We start from the raw sequence: 13106 nt of genomic DNA, 5'->3' as shown, positions 1-13106 counted from the left end.
CCCTGCATACACATACAAGATGTTTTTCTGTCTATCTTTGAAGTGTAGGCCTGGCCTGTGCAAAAAACTGCATTGGACTGGGCCATCGATCTATATGTATGAGATTCTATATCAAGAATAAAACTTCTCACTGGCATCGAATCAAAACGTTTTTAAGCTGGAAAGCTTCTATTGCCGCCACATAGACGATCCATTATGATGAAAGAGATTCAAACTCGATGACAACATAAACTCATTTGAATTGTTAAAATTTAGCTTGAACCACCTGAAGTTACAACAAAGTCACAAAAAAACCTCCTGCGCGCATAACATCACTGATTTGTGTACAGAACAATACATGACCCAAAGTCCAACAAGGTCTTTTGATTTACTTTGATCATAAGGAATATGGCAAGTTGAAAAGTCACTAAACAAGAATTATATATTTACTCTATATGGATAGGTCATCCAAGTGCGACCTGATGATCATTTGAGAGAGCACAAAGTTTTCTGATGAAACAACATATTGACAATTGTTGTCTACGTGTTGTCCTGTGCTTTTGCCAAGGAACGTACGAATCACTAAAGCAAAACACCAGCGGAGTCCAAGGGGGATGATCATTTCAGAAGACGACAAACTATACATACTTAACTTTATCCACCTCCTAAAGAAAAAAAGTGATTACAGGTACAAAGCAACCAAGACACGTATGAGAAAGTAACCTTGATATTCCAATAATTGAATCATAAAGATCCCCTCATTCACACGGAAGTTTTCACATGCAGAGATGACAAAACTGCACAGCCTGAGTCTCAATCCCAGGAAATGAATCTGGAGGGCCACCTTACATCGGGAAGATTTGACAGCGATTTTCCCCCGAGCATGTTCAAGATAACAAGAACCAAACTAATACAAATTTTGATCCTTTAATCTTATTTTGGTTTTAGTCCATCAAATTTTAAACCATAAATTTCAATCCCTTAAGTTTATTTTCATTTAAAATATTGATTCTTATAATCTAATAAAAACTTGGACTATCTTTTTTTGCTTGGGACCAAAACCTATAGTTTGAAACTTGAGCAACCAAAATCTAAATAAAAACAAACTTAAGAAACCAAAAATTATATTAACCCACAAAAACCATACCATGAGAAGACAGTACAGAAAGCTAATGGGATGGTTTAACAGCAAACATTGATTGATATGGCAGAACCAGAAAGAGGCAGAACACAGTACAATACGATACAATACAATACATTTAGAGCGTCTTCTTCGAGTTTCTTTGACACGAAAAAAAGGAGCGCCTTCGGATACACTTAACCTGGAATAAGGATCTCCTCCTCAACTCCATTTCAGAGGTATTGAGTATTTGCCGCAAACTGATATGTGCAGATTCTCAGCAAACTTTCTGAGAGATATTTATTGAGGCTTGTCTCTTCCTTGGAATACGCTGCTTCAGTAGTTAACCACCTGTACCTTTGGGCTTATTCCAAGTGGCAGGCATCGATGAAGATACTGAAAATTAGGTATAAATATGTACACTTAACTTGTCGAGTTGCTTAACACGCAAGTCTGGGTCCCTTCAGCCAAAATTTTAGAAGCTGAAAACAGGAAAAAGAGCTGTCAATAGTCATAAAGGAAGGACAAAAAGGCAACAAGAAATTCAAAAAGAATAAAGCCACTGAAATACGACCAATAGAAACTGTCACAGTACCCACTATATATATACATATACATATTTTTTCATTTATAAACAATAGTCACAAGTGAAGGCAATAGAAACCGCCAGGTGCCTGCTCAAATTATTATACATTTGTCGGCCAGTTGCTATAGGCTCTCGAATCTGTCCTAAAGCGATGGAGGACCACCTACCAGGCTACCCACTCAGCGCTACAGTCTGAGGTACTAATGCATTACATATAATAAATTTGCTCCACGATATTCTTGTTACAAAATTATAAAAACAGAAGGAGAAGGATAGGCTTCAATGCATAAAGCATCTCTCTCTTCAAAAAGTGTGCATATAGGAAGAAAGATTAATACCACCTCCTTGAATTTGATCATAAATACTAAACTCTAATCCATTATGATTCTCATCATTTTTCAAAATATATTTTAAAAGGTTTCTGCCTGTTCAATGCACATGATTAAAGAGAATGACTTAAAAAGACTAACACATATTTGTAACAAATAACCAATTTAACTAATTTTCTTAATATTTCTAAATAAGTTATCGATCACCTATATTAAGGACTAGAGGTTGTATAGTTTTTACCTGTACGTTTACAGATTAACAAACACGTTGGTTTTAGCAATATGTCTATTTAAATTTATCAAACATGTTTGCTTCAAATTTTAACAAGCATATCTAATTAAGTTCAGATAACCAATGTAGCCAACACAGTAATTGTAATTTTGTTTAGAGCCCAAAGCTGAAGCACAGATCAAATTTCCATGCACTATCTCCAGTCCTAATTATAAAACCAGTTAACTATTTTGGAGAGATTAAGAAACTTATTTAAGCTAGTTATTTGTAATGAATAGGTGTTGTTTTTTCTAAAATATCCTTATTAATCAAGTTTGTTATCTAGAACTACCATTATTAAAGGACTATATTAGAAAAAAAAGATAAATATAAAAAACAAAGTAGATTCGGATCTTATATTTAGAACCAAAATATAAGTCAAACAAAATCTTATATTAAGGACCAGATGTACTATATTTATTTGGGCGCATAACAATAATAAATCCGTTCTCCATCCAACAAGAGACTTCAAGCCTTGTGTTTATATTACAAATTATACAGATATACATTCTCTACTATTATTTAATAACATCATGTGCATGTACAGAAGGTAATATCTTGGTACCATTTGTGCTTATATTAATATATACATCTACCCTACATCTGATTAGAAAGAAGTGCGGGGAAGAGAAAATTAGATGAGGAAATAAGAAAGAAGATAATTTTTCTCCTATTTGAGCAGCATGAAAAGATAAAAGGAGGAGAAAAGGACAGGAGTAAAACATGCATGGGTTCACGTATTTTCTTAAAGTTTCTAGAGTTGAGAGATTCCAAAGATAGAATACGTGTTCTGAAATTGCTATGATGGGTCCACATCTTCTCTATACTTTTTATTTTCACTATAAAATTAATGACTTTTTTTCCCCCTCATGTTTTTACACTTTTCACCTATTCATCTAAACATATTAGGAGCAGATGCATTTTCTCTCCACTTGTGTTTTCCCTCCATTTTCCCAACCCCCTATCCTCCAATATGTTTTTCTCTCATTTATTGTTCTCCCCTCTAAACTGTTTATTTTCATCAATGTATGTATTTATGTGCATGCTTATAGAGAGAGCTTGTTATTTGTTATTATGTCTTTGTTACTTGAAACTCACGTCTCTATCAAAGACCTTGTCAGCCTCCTTCCCTAGGAGGGGACACACAAAGTTAATTGGATGCATATCCCCATTACCACAAAGGCACCTTGTGAACTTCATAGGTTCATCATGTACCAATTTACATTACCATAAACTGAAATTTTAAACATATACTAAAAGTTAGTTTAAAATTAATTTGGTCATAAATATAAAATTCCAATCCATTTCGTTTCTCATATTTATTTATTTTTTCTTAAAATAGTCTTTGCAGCAGTTACATATATTAAAAGTTTTATCAAATAATAATTCTAGTTAATACACATGGTTAGCAAATGTATTTTTTTAAAAAACAACATATACTGAAAGTGGTATTTTAGTGAACAGTCAACTTATGCTAACTTCTCGTCATCCACTAGGCTCAAAATTGGATTCTAACCTAGTATTTTGTTTTAAGGATTTAAGCAACGCTTCTTCAAAAATATGTTATACCGTATATATACTTTAACAAACAGATTTAAGTCCGCATCTTTCATTTCACATAGAATTGATTAAGTAGGTGTGAATTTTACACATTGTAAAAAATTTGAAGCAAGCAATGCTATTTATGACTTATAAATAATAATACGTCTTTATATAAGTTGCATATGTTAATATTTAATAACAAGAATATATCAACTTCATATATTTTCATCTGAGCATAATAAATAAAGTCATCTCACTTTGCCTCTTAAAGAAGTCCATTATTTGTCCAATACGATGCATCAAAGTTTCACCTTTATAATTAAATTAAAATAAACTATACAAGAATTATATGTATAGTTTGCATGGTCCCCATCTCATGTTTTTTTTTTTTATAATTTAACAGCGTTAATTAATAATTTATTACATCCACAAGAGATCCTGCAGGAGAAAAAAAATACCTTAATGAAGCTAGCTCCATACGCTATATAGCAATCAGCTAAAAAGAGAAAGGGTAAGTAATCAGCGAATCACCAAGTAGCAGCTAATGGGCAGTGGAGCAAAAAGACTGGTTGCCGTTAACAGAAAACACGTCATGAGGATGAATACAAAAGTGTCTACCCCACTCTAAAATGCTCACTCACAATTTCACATCATGCCATGTGTCTCTCTCAGATTGTAAGGATATAATTTGTCCACAGCATTATTATTTCATGTATAGGCTGACAGCGACTAGGACAATTATTTGTTGGCTAAAGATAGATCTAACAAGTAATAATACAAATAAAGATGTACGTGTAACATAACATGATAGGTGAGTTATGATAGTTTTTCAAATTTTAGAATATAGATGAGATATATAATACAAAAATCAACATATATATATATAAGATATCAATATATATTAACTCAAATTATCAATAGAAGTTCACGACAAACTAAAACTATATTTACTAATTAGATTATAGAGAGAGAGTGCGCACTCATAAACAAATTCACATGAAAAATAGCAACATAGAAAATTAAGTTAGAAATTAAATTCCAAATGCAAGAATAATGTTCACAACAAGCTATGATTAAAATTGAGTAAATGAGCTATATGATACATTATATAACTATTGGAACCGGATTTGTGCATCATAATAGATTTACCCATATTTTCTTTTAATATATCAAAATTTGTTGAGGCTCAGGAGATAAATTCCAACTTAAAGTTGATGCTTATTTATGATCATGTATATTTCAACTCAAAGGATATTCCCCACCCAAGCTTCCAGTCCCCAAGGCCAAGTTAGTTAAGCAATATTGTTTATCCAACATGTTGCTTTTTCGGATCATCATGCACCATTCATTAACACCTATTTCAAGATCTCATAAATCAATGGTTAGATACCAAACTTCGGATATATCTTCTAAATCTTTGTTTCTTCACCACTCCGTACACTTACTAATGTAATCTTTAAAGTATTCATTTTCAATTGCATCATGCATCCGACATAATAATATTTTGAAGCCACGGATCGTCAGTGCTTGTCAAGTAATGTCCCCCTGTCCAATTAAAGCAATAAGTGGATCCCTTACGTAAGTTTCTGTCTTATAGATTTTAGGACATCTGGTCGTTAATGTCAAAAACTAGATAACTAATTTAAAAAAATTTAAAAAATTAATTAAGTCAGCTAAATAAAACAAATGTATGTTAATTTTTCTAAATTACACTATTTAATTATGTGCGTTAGAACCATCCCTTAATAAGAACCTGTTCCAATCTGTAGGATATTTTAGAAAAAACATTACAAACTTTAGAGACAAGATGGATTATAGTATTGAGTAAAAAAAAAAAAAAATCATAGTATTATATTTAGAACCAAATTCAATGTTTAATTAGCTCTTATATTAAGGATTTAGGATTTGTAGTAGTATTATTATATGTTATTGACAGTGCCAAGTGATTGTGCATGCGTCTATGAGTGCATGTATCCTGTTATTTCCTAACAAATAATGAACCACAGCAAATTTTCAAATTAAGACTAGACACCATGCTCCAGTCTTGATCACTTGGGACTGTTTCTGTGTTGCGGCAAAGCAACTATATAAATGGAGTGATAAACTTCCCCGGAGAAAATTTTCAAGTTGAATGTTGGAGGTCTAACTAGAGAGATACTCTGATAGTGGATTATTTACGAAACCTATATAACTAAATAAAAGACAAAAAGACACAAGTGATATATCAGAAACACCTGCATAAATTGAGAAGCAAATACCAAGCCTTAGTATTGACCAAAGTATTACTTCCGGTCCTAATTATAAGAGCTAGCTGACTAATTTAAGGAGATTAAAAAAATAAGGTAAATTAGTTATATATGATAAATAAGTATTGTTTTTCCTAAAATATCCTTACTAATTAAGTATATTGACTAAAACTACTATTATTAAAATGATTACTTTGAAAAAAAAATACAAATATGAGAAATAAAATAGATTGATATCTTATATTTAAGACCAAGATAAAAGTCAAACTAGGACTTATAGGGACCAAAGGTAGCATATGATAAGCTAACTATATATATATAGGATATATGAATCTTGTTTGAGTGCATTCCTAATTAATTTATTTTATTATGCAACCTGCATTTTTTTTTTAATAGGATTGATCGTACCAGACAGACATGCATACGTGCATGCATCCTCTAAGAAAAGGGAAACCCTAGCTAATAAGGCCTCAAGCAAGGGATGAGGAATGGGGCTCAGCTGAAGAAAATACGTGAGGGCTACACGCATACACTGTAAAGAAGAGAACCTTGATAGGTTGACATAACTATAACCCTAAGTCCATCTCAGGCTCTCCCCAATTGACCCCATAATCTGTCCCGCAACAGTTTGTAATAATTCTCTATAACAAGCTAACATTGATATTGGTTCACCCAAAAGCTATATAACAATGTATTTGACATGTGTCAGTGTGCGTAGGGTCAATGTGAATGTTTGGTGAGTGCACGTCATCGTTATCCAAAATGCCCTGTTTCTTTTGCCAACCATTGGTTAGTTTTTGGTACCGATGCTAAGGAAGGAAAAGCAAGTTAGCAGATTTCGTGGATAGAGACTGTTTTCTAATCTGTCCCCACTTCAACCCTGCCTTCCTCCTATATACATACACACATACATATAATCGACTAGCATTCTACTTTTTATAAGATATATTCATATTCAGCTGGCTCGATGACTTTTGGCTATACCTGTATGATTCATCTTCGAAAGCAACAATGATCTGGTTTAATATATTTAGCGACCCAAACTGAGGGCAGCTTTTACGTCCAGCCTCCATGCAAATCCTCCACCGTCCATTCTCCAAGCATCACAAGGAACCATCTGCGAGAATTTCTCCTTCCACCACGTGTACTGCACTTTCAACTGGCATGTGAAAGCACTGTACGCCAGTCGTTCTCTCATCACTAACCTCACCTCCATCTCCGGCGGCTCTTCCTTGTCCTGATGATCCAGGCTCATGAACATCTTCCTAAACGCCCTATTCACCCACACAACCCTATTTAAGCCGTCTGATACGAACCCTGGACACGAATCCCCACCCAGATTGGTTAACTTCTCCATGTCTGTATACCCTAACCCTAGCGCATCCATGCACGTCTCACTCACGCACTCCACCGTCACCAACGTTTCCACCGATTTCCTCACCGGTGGCATCACTGCCATCTGACCTAACGCTTGATTACGATCATTCATCAAGTTCAAGTTCAAGTTCAGCCGAATAAAAGGGTTAATAGCTTCCCGATCTTCCTTATCTGTCACAGTGACCGTATGACTATACACACTAGTACTAGCGCTACACCAAGCTCCACCTTTCGATGGGACCCGTTGGTCCGCACGATTCTCTTCTAACAGCTGCAGCGTGGTGGCCGACTTGCTTTTTAGTTCTTCTTTTGCCACAGTACGCTCCCTGCCTTTATTAGCCTCTTTACAACTCCTCCGAACCCTAACGTACTTTCTCTTCGTTCTCCGTGCAGAAACGATGGTGTTATCATTGAACGCCGGCGATCGACCAAGTAGAGGCGCTCCCACAGCCGGCTTTGGAGCGATGGGTCGGAATCTTAGCATCAGGCTGTTGATCATCGCCTTATCCTGCAAGCCACCGGCGCATCTCGTGGAACGCCATGCCTCCCCACCATCCATATTTATCCTACCCACCCAGCACTATTAAGACCAGCTCATGGTTGGATCCAGATTTATGTCTCTCTCTCTCTTCTCGATCTGCGGGCGCGTGTGCAGGTTCTGAGGCAATTATTCTCTTCGCTGAGGGCTGAGAGAGAGAAACAGTTGGGGCCAGGTCGCTACCAAACTAGACAGAAGGGAGCGATGATAGGGGGAGCAAAAAGGCGAAGGCGAAAGGACACGTGTCCAGCGAAAAAGTCCAATACCATTGGGTGGATTGGGTTGAGACCGACAAAAGAGATGGGCCCGGCACAATGGAGTACGCAGAGCCGGTCCCACATAAGGACCAATCAGAAACGAGAAGGTGTCCGGCACTGCCGAAAGCATGGTACACGTGGGCTGTTTCCAGCATGAAAGCCGTACTGTGGAATGAGGTGGGGAAGAGGGCCTTGGGGAGCTTCCAGAATAACCACACGTAGTTGGGCTCTATTCGCGGCCCTCCTCCTGGAATCGGTGATGCCGCGTCTTTCTCCACTCGAGAGCAGGGTCGTGGACTTCACGGCCCACTCAGAGGGCTATGTTTTATGAGAATCGTCAGGCGTGGACACCACGCGCGTGAAGGCCAAAGAATAAGAATGTTTAGAGATATTTACACCCAAAATTAATGGATGTACCATATGAGACACGTTGCAGTTTTGTAGATAAGCGGATCTCGGCTAAGATTTCGTATGTCACTGTCTCGCATTAGTTGTTACATCCCTGCCACGTACCCCCACCGCTCTCCCCCCACGTTATCAGTTTCTTCTTTCTGTCGCAAATCCTCCTTCATTTTATTACAAGTAATAATCCTAACTTAATCTCTCTTACGAGAAAATAGGAGATAACAAGGCCATCTTTTCCCAACCATATATATCTTACAGTGAACATCAAAAAGAGCCCCCTCGTAACAAAGCATTCGTAAATTCCATGCAAAAAGCGTAGTTAGATTACATCTTTTCGTAGATAACCAAAAACTTCGGCGATTTATATCTCATCAACAAATAAATGACAATCAAATCATCTTCAATTTAATCTGCTTCATTAAAGGAGTTCGCTTCTTTCTTCGTAAAAGCTTTCACAGCAGGGGATTCGTCCGTGTAATTGAATATGATGTACATGTACGGGCTTGATATATAACAGTGCAGAGCCTTTTTTTTGGTATTCTTGTCCAGTAAGGAAATTTTAAAGCCTATTTTGTTCGGCTTATTATTCTTATTTGTGCTTGATGTCATTAGGTACATGTGTGCGTGTATGCGTGTGTGCATATATATATATATATATCCACACAGTACGTTTCCAGTGTGCTTTTGCATTTTTAGTGTTGATTATACCTATATTAAAATAAAATACATACTAATACATCTAACTAATGTAAGAAAAACTTAAATTAAATTGTAGTACTCAAATGTCATGAATAATATGATTTATTTAGTCTATTTATTTAAAAACGACTTGCATATGAACGGATTCCATTAAGCACATATAAAGCATAAAATAATAGATATTAAAGGATTCCCCCGGTTTTCCCAACGCCTTCCAAGTTTTCGCATTGGATGCTTAATTTATGATGGCTCAGTTACGTGTTGCTTTGAGACTCTTGCTTATTTTAAGAAAGTTTTTTTTTCTTTAATCTTACATATATTGAATATTTATCCAGAAACTTGCTCATTAAGCCTACTTGGCAATTTATCTAGCTTCATCTTCTATATGACAAATATGAAAAGACCCCACTTGATACTTTTCTCTGTGCTGCCTATCGAGTCCTTTCTCTCGTCCAAAATTGTGTCCCTCTTCTCAGTGTTATCGACATCATTATTTTTCTATTACCCCTCCATTATCATTATTAAAACATGTACAACTTCCCTGCTGCTTCTATAGCTATTCGTAACAGCAAATATCGGGCCCCTACCCACCCAAATAAATAGCACTCGGAACTTGCTATCACAACAACCGCTCCCCTTTTCTGCCCCAACCCTCTCCTCTTGGCAGAAAACAGCCTCAGGCCAGCTAGTTCCTCTTCCCCTCCCTTTTTTTCCCCCTCTCTCTATCCATCTATATCTATTCTATATATTATAATATATATACACACATTACAATAGGAATAGGAATATGTCTGGGTATAGCAGAGCATACATTTTATTTAACATTATATTAGATTATTAGATTAATCACATAGGTCATCCCCCCAGTCTATTTAGCCCCTATGGAGTGTCAGCGGCAATATATATTACATAGTTAAGCTAAGGGGAGAGATGTAACTATACACAGATAATAATTCACCCTCAAGCCCGGGGAACGGTACAATACTTTATGGGTAAGATAATTGCCAGTATTGTTGTTGTTCCTCCCGTTTACTAGCTCTTGTCCTCTCTTCAGTCCCAACCAGATAAGAGCCACGATCACTTCCCATCCCATCCCACCCCTAGCGCATAACCAGAGAGCTGCTAGCTAATAGCTATTACTTTTCATTTTCAACTTTCTTCAAACATAAAATAATACCTGATACATAGGCTCCGGCACTCTAATTCATCTCTTTCCTTCTGAATTCTGGTTTCTCAGAGACCCAAGCTCAGGGCAGCCTTGATGTCTAGCCTCCATGCAAAGCCACCGCAGTCCAATTTCCACACATCACACGGCACCATCTTCGTCCACTTCTCCTTCTGACACGTATACTGTAATCTCACCCCGCACGTAAATGCCTCGTATGAATAGATCACGTTATCCTTCACTTTCAACTTCACCACCACCTCCGGCGACGACCCTTCCTCGTCTTTACCACTCACCATCCTCTTGTACGCCTCGTTCACCCATCCAACCTTGCCCGTACCGTCTGATATGAACCCCGGACACGTGTCGCTCTCCAGATTCTTCACCTTCTCAACATCCGTACTACCTAACCCTCCTACGTTCGTACACGTGTCCCCCACGCTCTCCACCGTCACCCACGACTCCACCACCCTCCGGGCGCCGTTCAGGGAGCCCGTCGTTGCCCACAGCCTTGCCGGTTCAGGATTTCTCGGGATCTCAACTTTCTCCACTGTCACGTCCAGATCAACGTTCTTACACCATGAGGTCTCGGCGATCGAGCCTCCCGACAGTTCACTTTTCTCCGGCATCAACTGAAGAGTTACAACCGCGTTCTCCGGACTCTCTCGCATCTCAGATCTCTCAAAAGATCTGTTATTATTATTATTATCCTTTCTCCCACATCCAGTGTTCCTCCGAACCCTAACGTACTTTCGCTTCGCTCTCTTGCCCGAAAGCAACACCTTACTCGTGTTGTCCGGCACCGCAGCTCCGGAGGCAGAGCCTCCGGCGACCGGTTTCGGCGCGATCGGACGGAATCTGAGCATTATTCTGTTAACTACGGTTTTATCGCGAGAAGCATCCCCGGGGGCACGCGCGGCTAGGTTGCTCCATACATCTCCACCGTCCATCAACCAACGGGAGTTCCTAATCTGAGGCGCGGATCTCTTGAGAGTGTGAGCCAAGGTCGCTTGTTTTCGCTCTGTTGCCGAGAGAAGGGATGGGGGAGCAGGGAGGAAACGATAATGATAACGGCAGCGCGGTGGCTGGGTGAATAAGCAACACGTGTCTAGGGCAACAGAAAACAGTAGAGGGTTGTGATTGGATGAATTTTAATTTACGTGGGCCCCGCTGGGAAAAAAAAAGTGGCGTATCTGGGAGGCGTAAATCGAGGCCTGTGATTGGTCCCACGGCGGAGCCAATAAGAGACGCGATAGTGTCCAGCACTCCTGGAAAGAGGAGGGGCACGTGGCATCCTCACAGCGAGCACCATATTCTCTATTGGGAATACGCTTTTCTCTACTCGAGGACCTCAGCACGTGCTTCCCTTTGATTGGCCAGTAACAACCTCGTTGCGCTCTCAAACAGTTGACTCTTCCTTATCTGTCACTCTCTCAATGGGCGCGTGCCGTAACGTCCCTTTCATAATATCTTTGTGGATGGTGCATTCTTATTGGTCTATCTATTTGGGCCCCAGCTACGAAGTGACCTGCCACAGTGCTTGGACCGCACTCGCTTGGGCCGCAGCGTTGAATGTGTAATTGCTGATAAGTGAGTGGGTATGCATCCGCACTAACTGAACGCTGGACAAAATAACGAAAGCTCGTTGGTAATTTATTAGGAGGGGAAATTATATTTTAACACCAAATAAGAAAGATCGCATTCAGTTCAAAATATAAATGTTGGGTAGTAACTGCAGAACTAAAGAATGGAGCTATTATTTATGGCATAAATTATGAATTTTGGAAACTATTTAATATCTTTTCAATATGACAATATGAATATCATCTTTTTTATTTAGTTAACATATATTTTTTAATCTTTTAATTTTATATAAAAGTTTTAATTTAGTTTCTTAACTTCAAAAATATTTTTAAAAATTTTTAATTTTAAAATTCTCAACAAAAAATGATAATATTAAAATTTTAATGTTAATAAATATTCTGCAAAGTTAATATATTGAGTTTAATTTTTAAAATAACCAATATAATCATTTCAAACCAAGACTAATAATTTCATGACTAAAAATAAATTTTTTAAGGTGAAAGAATCAGACTAGAGTTTTGTATAAAATTAAAAGGCTCAATGTATGTTTTAATTATGGGAAGTACTCCCACAGTTCCTAAATTTAAACTTCAAATAATAGAATTATGTTTAACAAACTAGTAGTTAAAATTAGTTTAAAATAATTAATATACTAAAAATGTATTTTTTATATATTTATCATTATTTATTAAGAGAGTAAATGAGAGAGACAACAAATAAAAAAATATGAAAGTAACATTAATAACAAAAAAATACTAAATACAGTCAACTAAAAATAAAATTGAAAAATAATAAATATTTGAATAAATTTAAAAATAAAATTTATATTTTAAACGAGACTCCAAAACTTATATATGGAATCTAAGGAAATATAATTTTATTATAAAGAAACAAAATAAATAGGAACGCTAATACTAACAAAGAGACAACCGAACCAACGCAAGAACTCCGAACCAACAAAGCAAGACGGCGTCGAAATCAAAAGGCAAAGACCAGACAAACATCCGA

General features: G+C 37.1%; 1 protein-coding gene across 4 annotated transcripts; it reads right to left on the bottom strand.

Moving 5' to 3' along the window:
* Nucleotides 1-1157: 1157 nt before the first annotated feature.
* Nucleotides 1158-12365, bottom strand: LOC114742068 (uncharacterized). 4 transcript variants are annotated; one of them, XM_028930326.1, is made up of 2 exons: nucleotides 10527-12365; nucleotides 1158-1581 (listed from the first exon to the last, which is right to left on the bottom strand). In XM_028930326.1, the coding sequence occupies exon 1, from the start codon at nucleotides 11462-11464 to the stop codon at nucleotides 10583-10585; it is 882 nt and encodes a 293-aa protein (XP_028786159.1). In that variant the 5' UTR covers nucleotides 11465-12365; the 3' UTR covers nucleotides 1158-1581; nucleotides 10527-10582. The 4 variants fall into 4 exon arrangements, with proteins under 4 accessions (XP_028786159.1, XP_028786158.1, XP_028786157.1 ...); XM_028930325.1 differs by lacking the exon at nucleotides 10527-12365 and adding an exon at nucleotides 7058-9215; XM_028930324.1 differs by lacking the exons at nucleotides 1158-1581; nucleotides 10527-12365 and adding exons at nucleotides 4202-4265; nucleotides 7058-9215.
* Nucleotides 12366-13106: the final 741 nt, after the last annotated feature.

Source organism: Neltuma alba, unplaced genomic scaffold (genome assembly GCF_004799145.2).
Source record: "Neltuma alba isolate B1F8T4 unplaced genomic scaffold, ASM479914v2 tig00003628_pilon, whole genome shotgun sequence".
In the NCBI taxonomy this organism is placed as follows: Eukaryota; Viridiplantae; Streptophyta; class Magnoliopsida; order Fabales; family Fabaceae; genus Neltuma; species Neltuma alba.
This window is presented reverse-complemented; position numbering and strand designations above follow the sequence as displayed.